The sequence below is a fragment of the Pituophis catenifer genome, unplaced genomic scaffold, assembly GCF_029215685.1.
Source record: "Pituophis catenifer annectens isolate HBS135680 unplaced genomic scaffold, rPitCat1.0.hap2 SCAF_2, whole genome shotgun sequence".
In the NCBI taxonomy this organism is placed as follows: Eukaryota; Metazoa; Chordata; class Lepidosauria; order Squamata; family Colubridae; genus Pituophis; species Pituophis catenifer.
The window spans coordinates 168566212-168588856 of record NW_027256882.1 but is presented as its reverse complement, the minus strand read 5'-3'; the positions used below and the strand labels follow the sequence as shown (position 1 = coordinate 168588856).

Genomic DNA, 22645 nt, shown 5'->3' with positions numbered 1-22645 from the left:
TGTGTTAGTTATAATGTAGTTTACATCTTGAATTAAGGCAGGAGAAGGAGATTATTCTGAGAAAATAACATGTTCTTGCAGCTCGACTCCTGATTGTAAGTTAAAAAGTAAATTGGGATAAGAGAAATAAGGAGAACTAGCATTATATTTGCAGTTGGAGAGGAGTTGGATTTGAACTCAGTATTTCAGAGTTTTAGTTTGGTGTTTGAAAAAAAACAGTGTTTTAGTTTCATGCTCTTAAGCGTTCATGCGTGGGAAGCAATGGGGACCCAAAATAAATTCCTGCTCCTTCATTTTCTAGAGCCTCCAGATAGATGTTATAGAAGATGTAGACCCTACTGAGTGCTACTGTCACTCAAAGCAATGGAAGAAATGGTCAAGGGGATTTTTTTTCTTGCAATGTTTTAAAGAATGCCCTTCAGAAGCAGTTATATTGCCACCAAACCTAATAGCCATTAAGCCCCATCATTTCTATAAACTGAAGCCATTTGTAGACTACCCCTTAGGATGGGTTAGTATACTGTAGCCAAATGTGATTCCAAAAGATTAATGCTGACAGCACTAAATTGGGTCATTTTAGAAGCATTTTTTTCCTCATGATTTAGTCTTTTTTTGTTATAGCAAGTCAAGCAGAGAATAAAAGAAAAGTGAATGTGATAAGTTCATGGCAATCTCCTCCATGTGAAGAAGATTGGGACAAAGGTGAGAATTGTGTAGGTTTTTTTTTTTTTTTTAATTTGATTTATATGCCGCCCTTCTCCGGAGACAGGGCGGCTTACAATGCGTTAAGCAATAGCCTTCATTCTTTTGTATATTTATACAAAGTCAGCTTATTGCCCCCACAAACTGGGTCCTCATTTCACCTACCTTAGAAAGGATGGAAGGCTGAGTCAACCTTGAGCCTTGGAGAGATTCGAACCAGCAGAAATTGCAGGCAGCTGTGTTAATGACAGGGTGCACTAAACCACTGTACTATCAAGGCTCTAGTTGATAGAATATTGCAAGTTTGAGCCTTCCCTTTCTCTTTTTGAATGATATTTAATATGAAAAGATGCCCCTGTTCTTGCATTATTTTCTATCCTGTGCTGTTATTGTCCTTGGCTAAGCAGAAATTAGAACATTTTACAACCTAAGGTTATGCATTCTCATGTAGATTAATTATATTTCTGCATTGCTTCCTTTGACACCAAACCCTAGATTAGTTTTACCTTTAATAAAAAACAGAACTTATTTTCTTTTCTATAAGTAAAAACTGATATTTTTCTGCAATAATAGATATAGCAGATCAATCAGACTCTACTTTTGTTTGGGGCACAGGCTGCTATGCAGTGAACAGGTAAGTTGTGTTTCCTTTCCATTCTTAAACTTAAGATCATTTTCTCAACTCCTATGCATTCCTGTTTGCTCTAAACGGAGAATTTTTTTTTAGGAATTTTTATTGAAAAGTTTTGTTATAAATTAGAAACATTGTGGTTTATTGCTGACCTTTAAGAAAGTTATTACTTTATTCTTTAGTGTATTGTTACAGACAGACCTCAACTTATAACCATTTGCTTAGTGACAGTTTGAATTAATGATGGCCTCAGAAAAAGCACTTCCAAACAATGCAAAATATCACACATGCGCACTGCAGTCATGTGATCACGATCTGGGCACTTTGCAATCTGTTCACACTTACGACTGACTGGTCGCAAAGCTAGCATCGCTGGCATTGGGGGAGCAAAGGATTGTGAAGTAAGCAAAAGCAGCAGGATTTCTTCTCAGCTTCCCCAACGTTACCAACTGCATTTCTTCTTCCTGCCACCACTTCATTTCTTCTTCCTTCACCACTCCACCCCCCACCCCCACCCCCAGGACTAACAATCTTAACTGGGGCTTATTTGTGGGGTAGGGCTTATGAGCATCCTGAAAAATCATGATAGGGCTTATTTGTGGGAAAACACGGAACTGGCCTCCTGTAACTGCTTTTTCAATCTGGTTCCTTGTGATGGAACTCAGAGAAGTTTAAAGCATCATTAACATTTTATATGAGTTACATATATCATTGTCATTGAGTTTCCCAGTTCTTGGTTGAAATTTATGCTTGATAGAACTGCCAGATAGGCAAATCCAGTTTTAGACCATTGGCACTGAAAACTATAGCAATGTAATAATTACAATCAAGATCCACCTTTAATGATTCAGCTAGAAAGGTAATTGAAATTTACTAATTGCACTAAGGTAAAATCAAAAGCGTGGGTGTATGTAGCTGCCTTCTAGCTTTACTCCAGAGATGTGGGCTAGAATAAAGTAGCATTAGTTAACCAACTTAAAGAGGGCTTTCCTAATGAACTGCATAATGAATTGGTTTGATAGGACATTCCATGTATCTTAGCATAGCTAATGCAGGTACCTTGTTTCCCCGAAAATAAGACCCAATCTTATATTTTGGGGAGGGCTCCAAAATAAGCACTACGGTTTATTTGGGGGGGAAACACGATTTCAAGAGGATCAGCCCAGCTGGGCACCTCATCCCAGCGCACGCACAAAAGGTGATGAATGCACGGGGGCTGCCATTGTCCGGCACAGCTGCAGCTCGCTGGCCCCTTGGTCGGCACACTCAGGTTGCGCAGCCAGCGCAGCACAGGTAAGTTGACTACCTGTCCAAGTAGCAGACGGCAACAGAGGCGTGGGGGATAGCAGGCAATCTGGACACACCATGTGGGCTGCAGGAAAGCCAAGAGTCGGTGGACCAGAGCGGGCAGGCAGCCATGGGAGGCTCATCTTCGTGCAGTGGCACCGGCAGTAGATGAAAGCGGACAGCAAGTAGACCTCAGTGGCCAGCTACAGCAATATATCCATGCTAGGTTTCTATATTGTGGAGTTGTTAAGCAAATAAATGCCCAAATCAACTAAGCTGGGTTTTCTCTTTGTTTTTGTTATTCTTTTTTTTTTTTTTTTGTCTCCATTCTGTTTTATTAAGTAAAGCAAAAAATAACATTACTTCTCCATCTAAATATCAGAGAACTATTGCAGTAATAACCTATTACTTGAAAGGTCCTGTCTTAGGGCTTTGTTAAGAACTAATTTGGTAACGCTGCCTGCTCGTTTCTCGATCTTAGTTTAATTATAAAATGGCAACAAACCTGGGGGGGAGGTGAATAGAGATTGTTCAGTACTGGAAATAGCACAATTAAATGCTAAGTAGAACTGTAGCAAATGTCAGTGGCAAATCTGTTTATCTTTCTTTTACAGAGGTATTAGTCCTGACCTGCAGAAACTTTAAAAATTCTTGTTGAATAATGAACAAAGCAGTAGTCCTTGAGTTATGACAGTATTTGGAACTGGAATTTCTGTCACTAAGTGATACGGTTGTAAAATGCAGCATCCCATGACCGCCCCACTTAACCATGGGCAATCCAGGCATTCTCTGTTGCTGGTGTTAATCGAAACCCCCTGGTTGTTAGGCAAGGACCCACCCCAACCTAAACCATTCCCCCCCATTTCTGCCTTTTTGGCTGCCCTACATTCTGATTGTCTCGCTTGCCCTGGTCTCTGCTCACCCCATGGAATGTAATTGCGCCTTGCCCAAACTGCATATAGCCTTCTTGCATAAAACAAGAAAGTTTTATCTTTTAGGAAGAAATCCTGGTGTGGCCAGCAGCTGCCTCGCAAAGGGCCAGGCATCCCTCCTCAGCAGTGTGAGGAAGAAGAAGGCAAAGGTCAACTCAGGGGAGGCGTGCAGGGTTGGCAAAGAGGAGTCCAAGACGGTGGAGGTAGCAGAGCCCAGAGGCAGCAGAGTGCAGGGCAGCCCAAAGAGCAGACATGGGGGCAGATGACTGTCGGGAGTCCAGGCTGTCGGGCATCTGAATTTTGATCACATGATCATGCAGGCACTGCACAACCATAACGTCAAGGACTGAGTGCAACTACCATTCATTCACTGCTGTTGTAGCTTCAAATGGCCACTGAATGAATGCTTGCTAAGTGAGGACTACCTATATATTATTCTCCCTCCTGTAAAAATACACATTCAATTTAAGCAAAAGCAGGTGCATGAACGTTTCTTTTTTTTTCTTTTCCCCAGTCCAAGATCCAACCCAATAATAGGACATAGGAGCCATCTAGCTTCAGGCCTGCGAGCTCCTAGAACTTTGCCTTTCGTTCTGCCATGGAAGAACTGTAAGTAATGATGTTCTCTGCATAATAGACCTTAGACTGTGTACCATAAAACACTCCTATACAGTATAGTGTTTCATATTAAGAATTTATTGTGGTTTTTCTTTTTAAAACAAAAATGCCTATAGCCTCAGTGCAATATGTGCTGACAACTATGTCCATTATGGATAAAAGGTAAGGACCTGGGAAGATTTATGTATGCATTTCACCTAAAGTTAATAATACAGTTTATTATTCATAGATAACATCTGATGGAAATATTTATATGCCTGAGCATTATAGCAATCATTATTTGTCATTAAGAGAAGCTCATAATTGATGTTTGGTAGATAAATATACTGTCTGTTCACCTTGATGAGAGACAGTTGTCTCTGCTAAGGGTTAAGGGGTTGCACCATAAAATTAAGACATGGACCAGCTGTATATATGTAACTAATATGAATATGGGTCAATAAATATAAAGGTAAAGATGCCCCTCGCACATATGTGCTAGTCGTTCCTGACCCTAGGGGGTGGTGCTCATCTCCATTTCAAAGCTGAAGAGCCAGCGCTGTCCGAAGACGTCTCTGTGGTCATGTGGCCAGCATGGCTAAACGACAAAGGTGCACGGAACACTGTTACCTTCCCACCAAAGGTGGTCCCTATTTTTCTACTTGCATTTTGTTTTTAATTTTTTTTTATTATTAAAATATAAACACAGATATAAAGACAATACAATACAAAGACAAACAAAAAACCCACCACCTACAAACCCACCTAACATTTTACATTTACGCTTTTGTCATCAACAGAATATATGTCATTGAGCTTATATAGTTTAATAAAGAGTAATTATTAAATGTCTAATTCCAATGTTATAACTTTTCACTACAAATTTACATTTCTTATGGGTTCATCTCCTTGTGAAAGTCTTTACCCTAATTTCTGTCCTCTACATTTTTGCTGATTTTCCTTTCCAGCCATTGATACCATTGGTGCCATACAAGATAGTATTCGCTTTCTTCCTTTTCCTGGAGTTCCAGCATCAATCTGTCCATTTCAGCACACTCTGTTATCTTTGCAACGATTTTGTCTTTGGATGGGAGTTGGTCTGATTTCCAGTTTTGCGCGAACAATAGTCTTGCTGCTGTCAAGATATGTATGATGAGATATTTCGTTTCCTTAAGATGTTGTGCTGTTATCATGCCAAATAGAAAAAATTCTGGACTGTTTTCTATTTGAATGTTCGTTATTTCTTCGATAATATTTTTTATATCTTGCCAATAGTGTTGGGCTTTCCTACATTTCCACCAAGTGTGGTAATATGTCCCCTTTTTTGATTTACATTTCCAACACAACGCCGAAGTGTTTGGGTGTATTTTGGCAAGTCGGGCTGGTGGTAAGTGCCTCAGCGCGTTAGGGACAAAAGGGACGGCGCTCCGTTCCTGAGTCTCTAACAATCCCACATCTGGAGCCGAAATAGGCGCTATCGATCTCGGAGGGATTGATAGTTTAAAGGGGAACGTCTTAGGACCTCGGAGGAGACCGCAACTCCCTCGAAGGTACAAGACAAACCCTTAATCCAGAGTGAGGAAAAACCAGCCTTTCGAGACTGGCCGGAGGCGCTGACAACTCCGTGAGTGGGAAGCGAAGATTGAAAAAAGAAAAGAAGTCATCAACAGAGGACTTTAACCTAAAAAAACCCAAAAAGCATTTGATGAAGAAGCAGACGCTGGTGGCAGAGATACCGGGAAAAGACATTAGACAAGCAGCGGCAGAAAAGATCGAGCGGATTGGAGCCATTTTGAACAGAGATGACAGCGCAAAAACTTTGAACAGCCGAGAGAAAAGAGAGAGCGACAAGAATTGCGGAGGATTTAACTCCGATATAACCGGATTTTATTGGGGTGGACTGGATCGAGAGGACTAAACTGAGAATAAGAATAAGAACAGATCTTGCGAGATCGGAAGGAAATAAAGAGAGAGTGAGGAGAGCGGTGTGTCGGAGATCGGAAGGAGGATTCTGGACGGACTTCTAAAAACTGATTGCATTGGACTCTATTGGCTTCGGCAGGGCAGATTGGATTAAATTGGAAAACCGAGTGTGAAATAGACTGAGGAGAGCGGTGTGCCGGAGATCGGAAGGAGGATTGAAGGAAATAAAGGGAGTGTGAGGAGAGCGGTGTGCCGGAGATCAGAAGGAGGATTCTGGACAGTTCCTAAAAACTGATTGCATTTGACTCTATTGGTTTCGGCCGGGCAGATTGGACTGAATTGGAAAACCGAGTGTGAAATAGACTGAAGGAGAGTGTGGACATTGCATTGACAGAGACGAAACAAACTTTGATACAACGTACTTTGAGCGGACTCTTAGAAGCTACCAATATTTTCACCATTTCCACTGGCACTCTTCTAAAAAACTGGGATATATAACGATCTAACCGTTAAATATCGAACTATTTAACTATTGAATCACTGAAACAACTGGTGAACAAATGGACAATATAGCTATTAATGGTCTGGCTTAATCTTATCATAATATATTAGAACGCAATAGAATTGAAAAGAATATTTAATAATTTAGTAGTTTTTCTTTCTTCTTTTTTCTGTTGGTGTCTATATAGGAATAAGTTGATTATAATAATAACAAGTTGATCACTCAAACAACCATAGAGTACTACATGTGTGATAAATATTGATTGAAAGCTAATTAATTTAAACAATTTAATACAGTTATAACAATTAAGATAACTAGCAATATAAATTGATATAGAATTGATTTTAGAATTACTACAAATACTGCTAGTGAAATAGATCTTTTAACTTGCAATTAATTTAAGAATAAGGTAATTTATGAATTGCTAGAAACGTGCCCTTTCCCCGCTGTTTTCCCCATTTCTACCTTCCCTCCCCCTGCTTTTCTCTTCTTTCTATATATATTATTATATTGCTGATTGCTGATTAGAAGTATTTCCACTAATATTAATCCCAACAATAACGTTTCATTTAAGCCATTAACATAAAATAGGCAATACATAATTATATGAAATTGTGGACAAGACTAACACGTACAATAGACATGGCTACTTCAAGTATATCAACTACTATTAAAACAACCAAAAACGTACCCCAAACTCAAACACTACTAGTAGCCTCCCCAGTACAGCAAAAGACGGGAGAAGAAAAGACCAATACTATCATAGGCATGCAGAATATACAGGCTGCCCTCGCAATGATACAAGAGGGAATGAAAAGGATGGAAGATAAGATGACGCTAAATCACGATGAAACTAGAAAAAACCATGAACAATTGCGACTGGATGTAGGAGAAATTAAAGATGACATCAGAAATATAGATGAGAAGATAGTGAAAATCCAGCAAAATATCATAGAAAATGAACAGAGAATACATAAAGTGGAGGAAAAAACAGAAGCTACAGCCTTGAGGCTGGAGAGGCTGGAGAACCAACAAACGATGAGGAGCCGGGACACCGAAGATGCACTCACGTTTCTTGAAATGGAAAAGGCATCCTTCTTCCTTAGATTCCAAAATATAGAAGAACAGAGAGATGAAGACCTGGGCGAGATTATGATCGAAATACTGGCAAAGGCAACACACAAAGATAAGGACGAAGTTAGAAATGGAATTGATGAAATTTACAGAGCCTTTACAAATTATGCAAGGAGAAACAAACTCCCCAAAGAAGTCCATATTAGGTTTACAAAAAAAACAATGAAAGAAGAAATATATAGAAGAATGAGAGAGGAGACAGTTATGTACAAAGGGAGGGAAGTTCTAACATTGAAACAAGTACCGAGAAGAGCCAGAGACAGGAGAAGAGACTACAATTTCTTAAGTAGACAACTGAATAAACTCAAGATAAAATTTAGATGGCTCATACCGGAAGGCCTACTTATTTCATGGGAAGGAAGGAAAATCAGAATAGATAACAATAGAAAAAGCTCAAGACTTTATGGACCAATATCTAGGAAATGAAGGAGAACAGGAAAGCAGAGATAGTAGAGAAGAACATAACCCAAGTGACCAAGAGACACAAATGACAAACAAGGAAGACAAAGAACAAAAGAAGGGAAGGTTGGAGAAGGAGGAAACAGCGGGGATCTCACAAAGAGTTACAAGAAACACAACAAAGCTCAAAATAACAGACAAATAAACACTAGCGGAAATGGAAGAAGAAATAAAGCTCATTTCCATAAATATAAATGGTTTAAACTCACCAAGCAAAAGACATCAAATGTTTACAAGGTTGCAAAAATTAGAGGCAGACATAATTACATTACAAGAAGTACACATAAGAAAACAACAGAAAAAACTACTTGAAAATAAAAAATTAGGAGTAATATATACATCTTTAGGAGATTGCAAAAAAAGGGGAGTGGTAACATATATTAGAGATCATATAAGATCTAAACTGATTTACACTGATAAAGAAGGCCGAGTCTTAATGGTAGAACTAAAATTGGAAATAAAAACAATATTGTTAGTAGCTATTTATGCTCCAAATGGAAACCAATTAGATTTTTACAAAAAATTACATGACAAACTAAAGGAGTTGGACTACGAAAATGTATGCATTGTCGGCGACTTTAACGCGATAGTAAACTTACGAGAAGATTACCACAGCACTAGGAAGAATAAAATTAAAAGGAAGACATTGCCACAAACATTCAAAGATTTAGTACAAGAAATGAGCCTACACGACACCTGGCGAGAAATAAATACCAAAACAAAACAATATACATATTTCTTGGGCCCACATCAATCGTGGTCCAGGCTGGATATGGCTTGGATGACACCTCAACTAAGTAAAGAAACACACGAAGTAGAAATTATGTCTAGTATATGGGCTGATCACAATCCTATCAAAATAGTCTGGAAAGGTTTCCGAAAACAGAAGAGATGGAAAACGAACACAAGTATAATAAAGGAAAAAGAATATCAGCAAATGATAGAAAAGGAAATCAAGATATTTCTACAAATAAATACAAAAGACACAACATCATTACAAAACCTATGGGATACCACGAAAGCCTATATTAGAGGCCTAACTATTGCATATATGGCAAGAAAGAAAAAGGAGAAACAAAGAATCAGAAATGAATTATTGGAAGAAATTAAGACAGAGGAACTTAAATTACAACAACAGCCCAACAACACGAGTGTGCTACAAAAGCTAAATTTGGCCAAACATAAACTGAATCTAACCACAAAAACTGAATTGGCACAGAAAATAAGAATGGTAAAACAAAATAATTTTGAACATGCTAACAAAACTGGACGCTGGTTAGCATATAAACTAAAAAAGCAAACAGAAAAAAGAATTATACACCAACTCCAAGACGAATCAGGAACTCTTTACCACACACATCTGGAGAAGAAAAACATAGCCAAAAATTTTTTTCAGAAACTTTATTGCCAGGAAGAGGTCCCGGAAGACCAAATAAAAAAATACTTCCAAAAAACCAATCTTATGCACTTCACAGAAGATCACAGAGAGATGTTAAACCGGCCCATAACAATGCTGGAACTAATGGAAGCCCGCAAAAAACAAAAGAACAATAAGACTCCAGGACTGGATGGAATTCCTACTGAATTCTATAAACTTTGTCAACAATCGATAGACCAAATACTGTTACAAGTTTTTAACGAAGCACTACTGATAGCAGAAATTCCAAAATCTTGGACAGAAACTATTATTACATTAATATACAAAGAAGACTCAGATCCGACGCAAATTAAAAATTACAGACCAATTTCATTACTCAACGTGGACTATAAGCTATTCATGTCAATACTAGCTCAGAGACTCAAAGCAATAATACATAACTATATACATCCAGACCAAAATGGTTTCATACCTAAAAGACAAATAAAGAATAATTTGAGAATGATTATAAATATTCTGGAATACTATGATCAGAAGATAGACAGAGAAATGGCCATAATCTCCCTTGATGCCCAGAAGGCCTTCGACAATTTGAATTGGTCTTTTTTCACAAAACAACTCGAACTAATGAACTGTGGAGAGAAATTTCATAATCTGATTAAAAAAATTTATTCCCAACAAACAGCAAAAATCTCAATAAACGGTGACATGACACAAATTTTTGATATTCAGAAAGGAGTACGACAAGGATGTCCCATGTCACCACTAATATTTATAATAGCATTGGAGGTATTATTAAACAAAATAAGGAATGAGGAAGAAATCAAAGGACTCAAGATCCGGGGAGAGGAGTACAAATTACTCGCCTTTGCAGACGACGTAATTTTCAACTTGGAAAACCCAAGACGATCTGGACCCAGACTGATGTCGATGATAGAACAATACGGGGAAGTCGCGGGCCTCAAAATAAACAAACAAAAAACAAAACTAATGACGAAAAATATGACCCAGACTCAGAGATCGGAATTAGAAGAAGAATTAGGAATCCAATTAGTAAAGAAGATAAAATATTTAGGTATTTGGCTGACGGCGAAAGCAACCACAATCAAAGAAGACAATTACACGAAGTTACTAAAAGAAATTAAAAAAGATCTGGAAATCTGGAACAGGCTACAATTGTCATTGATGGGCAGAATCAGTTCAATTGAAATGAATATATTACTGAGGGTACTATATCTATACCAGGTAGTACCATTACATCCAGGAAGGGACTTCTTCAAAAATCTCAACAAAATTACAATGACCTATATATGGCAGGGAAAGAAGGCCAGAATTAAGATTAAAGCGCTACAAGACACACGAGACAGAGGAGGCCTTGCAGTACCAGACTGGGAGCTATATTATAAAGCAGCCGGATTGACCTGGATTAAAGAATGGATGAGATTAGATGACAAAAGAATGTTATATCTAGAAGGCTTTGATCTCATACGAGGATGGCACGCGTTCCTATGGGATGGGCCAGACAAACAACACATGTACTTCCAAAGACACATAATTCGGGCCTCACTCTTCAAGATTTGGCAGGGAATTAAGAAAACTTATTATACTAAAATACCAAAATGGTGGTCCCCGATGGAGGCATTGATATTTCCAAATACCCTTGAAATCGGAAAGATGATGAGATACCAAGATTTACTGAATCATGAAGGAGAACTCACTCCAAGACATCAACTCCAAAATGGCGATATAAATATTGATTGGTGGCACTACACTCAAATACACTCAAGATACAATGCGGATAAAATCAAATATGGAATTGCAAAAGATCTGAACGAACTGGACAGAATTTTATTAGGAGCAGACCAGAAAATGATTACTAAAACATATAACTACCTTTTGAGAGACAAATTAATAGAAGAAACAGTTAAACATAATATGACAATGTGGGCCAGGGACATAGGACATAATATTCAATTGGCAGACTGGGAGAAATTATGGAAGCAGAACATAAAAATGACAAGAGCCACATCTACTTGCATTTTTTACGTGCTTTCGAACTGCTAGGTTGGCAGAAGTGGGACAAGTAAAAGGAGCTCACTCCATTACGCGGCACTAGGGATTCAAAACGCTGAACTGCCGTCCTTTCGACTGACAAGCTCAGCGTCTTAGCCACTGAGCCACCGCATCCCTTTCAATAAATATAAGACGTATTTAAAAATATGATTTTACAAGCTAATTTTAATTGTCTTCAGACTGAATGCTTATAATGAAAATCAGTCATTGAAATGTGAAAAAAATGAAATTGGATTTCAAATGAATAGGTTTTCTGTTTATGGGAATTATTCCCTAGGCAGATAATTAATAAACTTTAAAACTGCTATGCTGCTCAGTTCGTCCCGGTTGGTGCAGGAATAGAAGGCAAATTACTAGTCTTACTGATTTGTCCTGAGAAATTGGTTTTAGTCAGGGGCGGTTCTAGTCCTGCCTTGGACATGAAACCAGCTGGGTGACTTTGGGACAGTTGATCTCTCTCTCTCTCTCTCTCTCTCTCTCTCTCTCTCTCTCTCTCTCTCTCTCTCTCCCTCTCTCCCTCCCTCCCCCTCCCTCTCTCTCCCTCTCTCCCTCTCTCTCTCTCTCTCTCTCAGCATTAGGAAGCAGGTGAAATCAATCCACTTCTGAAAAACCTTGCCAAGAAAACTGCAGGGACCTATCTAGGCTATATCTGAGAATCGGGCATGATTGAATGGAAGAAAAAAAGGGCAGGGGGTTAACAAGAAGCCTTTTCTGGCCAAGTCTATTTGTTATGCTTGCACAATATGCTCCCCCCTCCCTCCTCTGTTTAAGCTTACTGAGTAGAATCCAACCTTTATGTAGCTGTCATGGGAGAAGTGTTTTATTTCATTACCCTTGTCTCACTAGACAAGAGAGGGCGCTATATACCCCTAACTTCTCTGAAACAGCTGCTTTGAAATATAAGTGCTAGAGAAGAAGAGGCATAAATAGCATTTTAACAGTTGTTAGATTTTTAGTATTAATTCCTGTTAAATTTGGTAGGAGCTTCATAGTGAACAGCTGCATTAGGCTTGGTTTGCAGAGCCTGTCCCAGTTCAGTTCTCATAAGCTGCAACAATCTGGAATATGTTGCATCGTTATTCTTGTCTCTCCTTGGGCGTGAACAAAGGGGAATGACTGGACTAACCCTCATTTTTTTTCCTCTCTCCTGTTCTATCCCTGAGGTGACAAAATGCTTCTTCCAGTTCTAAATTTATAATCAGATATAAGGAAGAATGCAATTTTCTTCCAGTGCTTCTTTTTCTTGGTTATATAGCATGTGACTGGGTTTCTGCAAACTGGGCCTCTCATATTTTTCTTTTCTGACAAATTAACAATTTGTGGCATAAATGCAAGGATGTTCTTTTACATTTGCCATTTAAACATTGGGATAGGTAAAGACAGGGGAGGGTTATCTTGGGATTTTGGCTTCTCTGAAAGAAAGGGACCCATTTTGTTTTAGACAGTGGCATCCATGAGTCTAGTGATTCCAGCTATGTATAAAACATTGAAAGAAGAGAATTATGTGCCCATTGCTTAATGAGTCCATCCTCCAATTCTCAGGAGATTAGATGTTAAGACAATATAACTAAAGTAGATTTGGTTGTATAGATGTATGCCACATAAATTACTTTATAAATCAGCTTGCTGTAGATGAGAATGGATGTATGAAATATGAAAAGGTGTTTGGGGAAAAGTAATAGATAATTTTCTTTGGCATGTAAGTACATGCATATTTGCATATGTGCTGAAGGAAATGGAGGGAGAAAAAGATAATCAAAGTTATAGTAAGGATTTTCCATAGGACAATCCTTGGGTAGCTTTTTAAAAGGGGGGGGGCTATTTCGCCTAAAGCAGGGGTCGGCAACCCGCGGCTCCAGAGCCACATGTGCTCTTTGGGCCCTCTGCCGCAGCTCCCTGTCCCATCACTGGTTGGCCCCGCCCCTCACCCCTCTTATTTCTTTTTTTGGACTCCAGCCTGAAGCAGCAGGAAGTGAAAGCTGCCTTACACACAAATGTGGCGCAAAGGCAGGTACAGGGCAGGTACAGGGCTCCTGCACTCACCTTCCCCCCTGAGCTGGGAGTGTGCACACATATGGGGAGACCCTCCTCAAGCGAGCACCAAAGCACAGCAAAGGCGTGTGCAGGGTGGGCGACCTCTTGTTTAAGAGGGTCTTAGGAGGACGTGGCTTCTCTCCTGCGCTAATGCTCCGGCCATTGCCTTGCTGTTTCATCCCCCACCTCCAGCAGCTCTTTAGCCAAGTGCAGAGGGTGCGAACTCCAGCCTGAAGTGGCAGGAAGTGAAGGCTGCCTTATGTGCAAATGTGGCACGAAGGCAGGTACAGAGAAGCTTTGCTCCTGCACTCTCCTACTACTACTACTCTCGTGACGCCCTGGCTGTGGCTGAGCTGGGAGCATGCGCACGCACGGGGAGATCCTCAAGCAAGCACCGAAGCTCAGGAAAGGTGCACCCAGGGCGGGCAGCGGCTCGCTTAAGGAGCGTCTCCCCATGTGTGCATATGCTCCCGGCTCAGCCACAGCGGCCAAGGTATCACAAGAGTAGGAGGAGGAGGAGAGTGCAGGAGCGAAGCTTCCCTATACCTGCCTTCGTGCCACATTTGCATGTAAAGCAGCCTTTGCTTCCTGCCGCTTCAGGCTGGAGTTCGCACCCTCCGCACTTGGCTGAAGAGCCGCCGGGGGTGGGGGATAAAACAGCAAGGCGATGGCCAGAGCATTAGCGCAGGAGAGAAGCTGTGTCCTGTTAAGACCCTCTTAAGCGAGCGGCCGGTTTGATGCTCACTTGGGGAGGGTCTCTCCGTGCGTGAGTACGCTCCCAGCTCAGCCACGGCCGGCCAGGGCATCACGAGAGGAGGGGGAAGGAGGACGATGGTCACCCGAAGTGAGTGGGAGAGAGAGACACACACAAACATATATACAGAGAGGGGGAGAGAGAGAGAGACATAGAGACACATAGAATGATACATAGAGAGGGGTGAGAGAGGGGAAGAGAGGGAGAGAGATGGGTAGAGGGAGAGACAATGGATTTGTGGCTGGGTAGGCGTGGCTGGGGTCATGTGAGTGACATCGAGTTGGCCAAGCCCACCCAGGTTTTGTGGCTCCGGTGTGTTTTTTTTCTGTGAGAAACGAGTCCAAGTGGCTCTTTGATTGTTTAAGGTTGCCGACCTCTGGCCTAAAGGAAGATTTGAGCTGGGGCGTGCATAAGCGCACCAGCATGCCTACCATCCCTGTCCTGCTGTCCCCATTTATTTATATACATTTATTTCATTCATATCCATGTTTATATTTATACCTGCTATCTTGTACATGTTTGACAAACTAATAAATTATATATATATATATATATATATATATATTTCTGAGGTTTTCGCGGGTGTTTGTATGTAGGTCTTTGGTTATTCGGGTTTTCTCCCGCGTAAAATTGGAAATGTCTTGGCGACGTTTCAACGAAGTCTCATTCATCATCTTCAGGCTGGTGTTTTTGGCTTTGTGCTTCTAGGAGCAATGTGTGATCGCAGCTGTTTCTTCCTTTTAACTGCCAGTGAGGGTGTGAACTGATTGGGTGGGAGCTTGGCTGTGTTCTGATTGCGTGGAGGTGTGTTCTGATTGGTTGGGGGTTTGGCTGTGCTCTGATTGGATGGGGGGGTTGGCTGTGCTCTGATTGGATGGGGGTGTGTTCTGTTTAGGTGGGGGCTTGGTTGTGCTCGGGTTAGTCTGAGTTGCAGGGGGATTTGAGCTGGTGAGCTGCGTTGCTGTTGTTTGGCTTCGCGGTCGTGCCACATCTTCATGGTGGGTGTCAGTTTGCTTCATGTATGGATTGGAGGGGTTTAAAGTGGCTAATGATGCAGCTGTGGTCTGGCTTCTGGTTTGTGGTCGTGCCTCATCGGTGTGGGTTTGCTTTTTGCGTGGATGTGTGGTGGTGACATCCTGTGTGGTTTTCATGAGAGTGGGTCTGGTGTCATTCTTTGTGTTAGGGACTCGTTTGTCAATGAGGGTGGGTTTCCAAATGGCTGGTAGGTGGGAGGTATCATCTCGTTTATTCATGCTGTGTGGGCGTTTTTCTATCTTGATGGCTTCTCTGATTATTCTGTTGTTAAAATGTTCAGTTTTGATGATAGTTCTGGTCTTTTTAAAGTCAATATCATGTCCTGTGGCTTTAAGGTGTTGGACCAGGGAAGAAGTTGGTTCCTCTTTTCTGACTGAGTTCTTGTGTTCTTCAATGCGTGCACTTATTCTTCTGTTGGTTTGTCCGATGTATGCGGTGGGGCAGGTGGGGCATGGGATTTTATATACTCCTTGATTTTCTAACTCAATTTTGTCTTTGAGGTGTCTTAGGATGGTGGATATTTTTCGGTTTGTGCAGAATGCTGTCTTGATGTTGTGTTTGTGGAGGATCTTGCTGATTCTGTCTGTGGTGCCTTTTATGTATGGGAGGAGGGCTTTGCCGTTTTCTTGTTCTCTGTCTTGGATTTTGGTGGGGGTTTCTTTTTGGATTAGGTTGGTAGTCTTATTTTTTTGGAATCCGTTGGATGTTAGTACGTTAGTGAGAGTGTGTAGTTCGGTTTTTAGGTGTTGTTCGTCAGCTAAGCATTTTATTTATTTATTTATTATTTATTTATTAATCAAATTTCTATACCGCCCTACTCCCGAAGGACTCAGGGCGGTGAACAGCCAAGATAAAATACAGATAATACAAATATTAAAAAATCCCTTAAAATTATTAAATATTTCGGCCGAAACACAGATTAAAACACCCAATTTGTAAATTTTGTTCTGGAGATGAGTGTCTTGGCTACGGAGTTGATCTGTGCTGGATGGTGGTGTGAGAGTGCGTGCAGATAGCGGTTTGTGTGTGTTTTCTTCTGGTAGATGGTGTGTCCTAGGGAGCCATTGGATTTCTTGTAGACTAAGACATCCAGGAAGGGAAGTTGGTTGTTCGCTTCTGTTTCCATGGTGAACTGTATTTTGGGGTGTAGGCTGTTGAGGTGTGTGAGGAAGTTGTCCAGTTTTTCTTTCCCGTGTGAGAAAACCCAAATAACCAAAGACCTGTGTGTGTGTGTGTGTGTGTGTGTGTGTGTGTGTGTGCATGCAAGAGGTAAGTCTTACAACTTTTTCTTGTGCTTTTATTAAAAGCTCTGAATTTTTCTGAATATAGCTCCACTGGTCTCACTCTTATTTTAAAACTAGAGCATTTACAATGGAGTGCAAGACAGTGACTTAGCTTGCATAAGGTAATTAAGGAAATAGTAACAACATCAGCATTTGAGTGTCATTGAAAGTAACTTAAGAGTCACTCTTCTCTTTAAAATGCTCCATTAAGCCCAGTGTTTTAGAACAGCAATCTAAATGTCTCTTCTTTTTCATTAATCTGTCTAATTGAATTATCTGGAAAAGATCGCATAGGGGGAGTTTTATATCAAAATTGCTCTACAATTTTTTAGGAAAAAGTATGTGTGGTATAGATTATTCTCATCTCATTATAGATAGTTCTGGACTTGTGACCATTCATTTAATGATGGTTTGAAGGTACAATGGCACTGAAAAAGGTGAGTTACGACTGTCGCACCACCTTGTCCACAGCAGACGGCAAGTGTCATAAACCGAGCCAGTTACCAAACATCCTAGTTGCGATCATGTGATTATGGGAGTGGTCATAACCTTGAGGAGTGGTCATAACCTTGCAGATGGATCATAGTACACTTTTCAATGCCATCATAACTTCAAACTATCATTAAACAAATGGTTGTAAGTCAAGGACTACCTGTAGTTAGCTTTATATTGGGTTTTCTGTTCTAAATTACGGCTAAGATTATCTTTCAACTGCTTTGGAAAAATAAGCACTGGACTAAATGTGAAGTTCTTATTTTAACATCAACTGTTGTATCTGAAATGTTATGAAACATGTTAACATGAATTGAACAATGGGCCTTATCCAACAACATGACATTTAATGTGGAGAAAAGCAAGGTTTTACACCTAGACAGGAAAAACCAAAGGCACAAGTACAAAGTAGGCAAAACCTGGCTCAAAATTAGTAATTGTGAGAGAGATCTTGGAGTCCTAGTGGACAATCATTTAAACATGAGCCAGCAGTGTGTGGCAGCAGCCAAAAAAGCTAATACAATCCTTGGTTATATAAACAGGCATAGAATCAAAATCATGTGGAGAATTAATACCACTCTATAAAGCCTTAGTAAGGCCACACCTGGAATATTGCATCCAGTTTTGGTCACCACATTACAAAAAAGATGTTGATACTTTGGAAAAAATGCAAAGAAGAGCAACTAAGATGATTAAAGGCCTGGAGACAAAAACATATGAAGAACGGTTGCAGGAATTGGGTATAGTTACTGTAGAGAAAAGAAGGACTAGAGGTGACATGATAGCACTATTCCAATATTTGAGGAGCTGCCACACAGAAGAGAGGGTCCACTTATTTTTCAAAGCACCAGAAGGCTAGACAAGAAACAATGGATGGAAATTAATCAAGGAGAGGAGCAACCTGGAATTGAGAAACTTCCTAACAGTGAGGACAATTAATCAATGGAACAGCTTTCCTTCAGAAGTTGCAGAGGCTTCATCACTGGAGGTTTGTAAGAAAAAACTGGACAGCCAGTTTTTAAAATGAAATGGTATAGGGCAGTGATGGCTAACCTTTTTGCTGTTGGGTGCCAAAAGCAAGGGGAGCGCAAAGGGGTCGCACGTGTGTGTGCCCATAACCATAATTCAATGCTTCCCCCATGCCCCACCCCCCCTGTGCTTTCGTGTGCAACCCCCCAATGCCCCGTTTTGGGCCTAGCAGGCCTCCCTGAAGCCCATTTCGACTTCTGGTAGTTCCCCTTTTTTCACCCTCCCCAGGCTCCAGAGGCTTTCTTGGAGCCTGGGGAGGGCAAAAACAGACTCGCCTGCCCCCTAGAGGCCCTCCGGAGGCCGGACATGGTCCATTTCCTGACTTCCAGTGGGCCCAGCAGGCCCGGTTTTCGCCCTCCCCAGGCTCCAGAAGCTTTCTTGGAGCCTAGGAAGGGCAAAAATAGCCTTCCCCACTCCCCCGGGGGCCCTCTGGAAGCCAAAAATGCCCTCCCGGAGCCTCCATGCGAGCCCTGTACTTACCTGGCATCCAAAACGGGCTGAGTGGAGACTCCTGGGAGGGAGGGACGGTATGGGCGGAGCTAGCTGAAAATTAGCTGGGGAGCTGAGCTAGGGCAACAGCTTGTGTGCCCGCAGATATGGCTCCACGTGCTTGAGCAGGAGGTTGGACTAGAAGACCTCCAAGGTGCCTTCCAGCTCTATTCCTGAATAAAAATAGTTGGTTCTTCCTGCTGGAGCAAATGAAAGAAAACTCTGACTTATGACTCTACGGAGCCTGGAATTTCCATTGTAAGTTATAATTGTCATAAGTTGTGGCATTGACCTAATTTTTCAAACTTCTTTTTTTCCACAGCCATTAAGCAAATGCTACAGTGGTTAAATATGTGAATACATTCCTAATAGTTTTTTTTTTTTTTTTTTGCCAGAAGCCAATCAAAAAGGCCAATTTCTGGCATTCTCCCCTCCCCCATTGCATAATGTGGCTGTGGAACACTACAACCAGCTGTAAGGGTGAACCATTTGCCAAACATCCAAAATGCAATCATGTGACCATCGGGGGGGGGTATATGTCACTATCAGATCTCTGCAACTGGGTCATAGATATCTTCGGGGGAGGGGGGATTTGTCCTAACTTCAGATGATCACTAAACAAGGACTATCTTTAATGCTACTAAGTAAGTAATGCTTACAGCATAAGGAATTTAATGGAAAGGCCAGTGTTCTGTTCAAAGCCTTTATTCGATCACTAGACCAAATGTGCAAATTTTTTTTTTTTTTTTTTTTTTTTTGCATTTTAGGAAGTTATTTTTAGAACTTTTGTTAGACCAAAAATGTGAGGGATGTTGTCCCTTCGGAAGTTTTGACCAATTCCACAAAATATTCTGTCATTAACTGAGTTTAATGGAAATTGAAATCCAAAACATATAGAAAATAATAGGCAGTTAGTGCCTCTGTGTTAGATATTGTGCAACTATCATGAAAGTCCTTTGAAAGGTAATGCGTAATAGCTCAGTATTAGCCACTAATAGCTTTCTCTGTTATTTTCCAATAGGGAAAATAGATTGATGAGAAAATATTATAAGAAAATAACCTAATTGCAGAAATAATTGTCCCTTAGTATATCATTGATTTTTTCAAAAACCCTACTGCAACTTAAGGATAACATTTGAGAATTGTAATGGCTAGAAACAAATAGGATCTGATTGTAAAGGACTCCCAATATTTCTGTTCTTGCTTATGTTTCATCAAATATTTTGATTTTGCGAAATACAGATATATACAGTAATCACTTGCGTTCACTGTATTTCCAGGTTTGTTTTTGTCCTATCCTCTGTTTCGTATTTTTAATTCTAATTTTACCAGGTAGCAGGAGGTGAGAAATTAGCAGAGAATGTATGGAACTTTCCCACCTCCAAAAAGACTGGGCCTTGAGATTACAGTTTCTCCATGACAAATATAAATATTTATGCATTCATTAATTTGATTTATAGCTCATCTTTCATCCAGGAACTGAAAGGAGCACGCATAGGGGCCCTCTCCTATTTTTCCTCAGAACATAACCTTATGAGCAGCTTAGTTTGAGACATAGTAATACATTCAGTAATTTGATTTATACCCTATCTTTCATCCAAGGGCTGAAGGGAGAGTGCATAACACCCTATTTTTCCCAGAATAATAACTTTATAAATAGCTCAGTCAGAGACATTGTTACCCATTGAGCTTCTATTGGCAGAGATGGGTTTGAATTGGATGCTCTCTATAGACTTCCAATATCTGACCTACTGCACCACACTATTATGGAAAAGAATAGGGGAGAGCTACTGCTAAAAATTTTCCTGAGTGCCTCAACCATTGCTTCAAACTAGCTTAGAGAGAGACTCTTCTAGGAATGCCTGGAGTTAATTCAGACAATGGTATGATAGAACGTGCTTTGTTTAAGTGCATTGCAAAAGCCTCAACCAATTTCCAGCTTTTTGGATAGCTAAAAAAAATCTGTTAGACCACAGTACATATGGATAAGACAAATTCTGCACTTGCTCCTCATTCTGGTTAAAACATTTTGTTTGTCCTGCCTATCACTGCAAGCATGCTGTGTAAAAAATTGGTGGTATTTTCTTGAGGTAATGGCTGTTGTGGGGCCACAGAACTGGTTTGCCTGATACTTCTTATGTGTGGATTATCATAGCTTCTATTTTGAGATCTAAAACTACTTGCTTTTCATTTAATTGCAGATGCTGAAAATTGAAGGCCATGGCAAAAGCTGTTCCTTCCATTGGCTCTAAAGTATTCATTAACTATTCTCAGAAAGATTGAAATGCCAGAAAGACACTGATGTCAAGCTGTTTTCTTGTTTGAGGTTGCAAAACTAAAAGAATTCAAGTTCTTAACTGCATATGGGTTAACAATATAGTTGCCAACAGCATATTGCTTAATTGTTACTATGAATATAGAAGTTCACTCCTAAAAGGCTAGTAAAACAAATAAACTTGGTATAAAAGCAATGATGAAGAGTAGGAGAAATTTCCAGACCATGAAAATGGTTTACTGTAAGATATTAGGACTCTGTAACTTTCTAGATGTTGAGGTATAATTCCTAGCATTTGTTACCATCGGCAATACCAGCTGTAGTTCCCAAAAATTGGAATCCATCAATATTTGGATAACACATATTTTCCACCCAGTTAAATGTCTTGATATGGCGAGTTATGATTCATCCCCATTTCCAAGATGATAGATCTGTTTCTTAGCACACAAATCTGATGCTGCAATTCAGTTTTCTGAATGATTTATGACATATTTTTAAGGCCCAGTTTTATTTTATAGAGTCAGGGAGTATTGCAGAGAAGCCTTATAGGGGAGATGGAAAGCATTAAAAAAATAACATTGTTTTCTTGTATTCTTTATACCTTTGTAGATGTAAAAAGATGTATTTTGGTATGTTCAGATATACTTTGACAAATGTAATGGTCCCTCTTGCAAATTTTGGGGTTTGTATTTGGGGGGAAATGACAATATCAGTTGCTTGAATAAAGATTTGCAGTTTACTTGAATTTCTTCAATTTCTCTGGCTAGTTTCAGTGGCAAAATCCAAATAACAAATGTATCCTTATTTAGGAAAATTGAAATTTTCTGTGTTAATACAATCATTTTAGATGCTGAAGAGCAGTTATTTCAGTTACTGGTAGAATTTCTTGATCCCTTTTTCTGATAGTTTCTGCAAAAATGTTTATTGTGAAACTCAGTTTAAAGGTTTATCTAAAACAGTTCTCAGTAATTAAGTTGCTGTGTATTAATTTTATGAAAAACGGATAGTGCCGGAAGACAACCATTTGATGTGGATGAGGGGCTGCTTTCTCAGGAGTATTTCAGTCCCACCGCTACTTATTTGGCTGTCTCTGGGCATTACCAGAAGTAGGAATAAGAATATCTTATTTCTTTTGGTGTGTGAAATAGGACTTGGTAGCACACTGAATTTACTAATTGCTATTAGAGCATGCAAGGGTCCACTGCATATTAAGTGTTTCTTCAAGGTCTCACTGGAGAATAGCCATGGGATCCTGAAAAAATACACAGATACTTTAAGGAATTGTGGGGAACAGCTACACAAACATCTCAACCCAGTCTGGGATGCTTTACTTTCAAATCCAAAGTGCTGCACATCTATGGAGTCAAATACATCTGAGATTTGGACTTTGGAGAGCTTGTTCTTTGAAACTCAAAACTTTCTTCCAACAAACATTAACCTAATCAAAGATGTTGGTATTTATTTTGTAATGCAGAAGAAGCAATCTCTAATAACCTTAAAATGTTTATATCCCCAACAGTGTCTGCAGCAAATCATTATGCTTTCGAAAGTTTAAAATCTACAAGTGACAAAATCATACATGTCTGATGCAAGTATGTAAATTATAGCACCATCAACCCCTGGTGATCAATGGGGT

At 40.0% G+C, this 22645-nt stretch overlaps 1 protein-coding gene across 1 annotated transcript in view; it reads left to right on the top strand.

Annotated features, from left to right (window-relative positions):
* LOC139310771 (gametocyte-specific factor 1-like) overlaps positions 1-21754 on the top strand; it is a 32138-nt gene extending 10384 nt beyond the window's left edge. The window contains exons 4-7 of the mRNA XM_070934995.1: positions 622-702; positions 1276-1336; positions 4067-4161; positions 20936-21754. Coding sequence (XP_070791096.1) covers positions 622-702; positions 1276-1336; positions 4067-4161; positions 20936-20949 — 251 coding nt within the window. The 3' untranslated portion in view covers positions 20950-21754. The remainder of the gene's footprint in view (positions 1-621; positions 703-1275; positions 1337-4066; positions 4162-20935) is intronic.
* Positions 21755-22645: the final 891 nt, after the last annotated feature.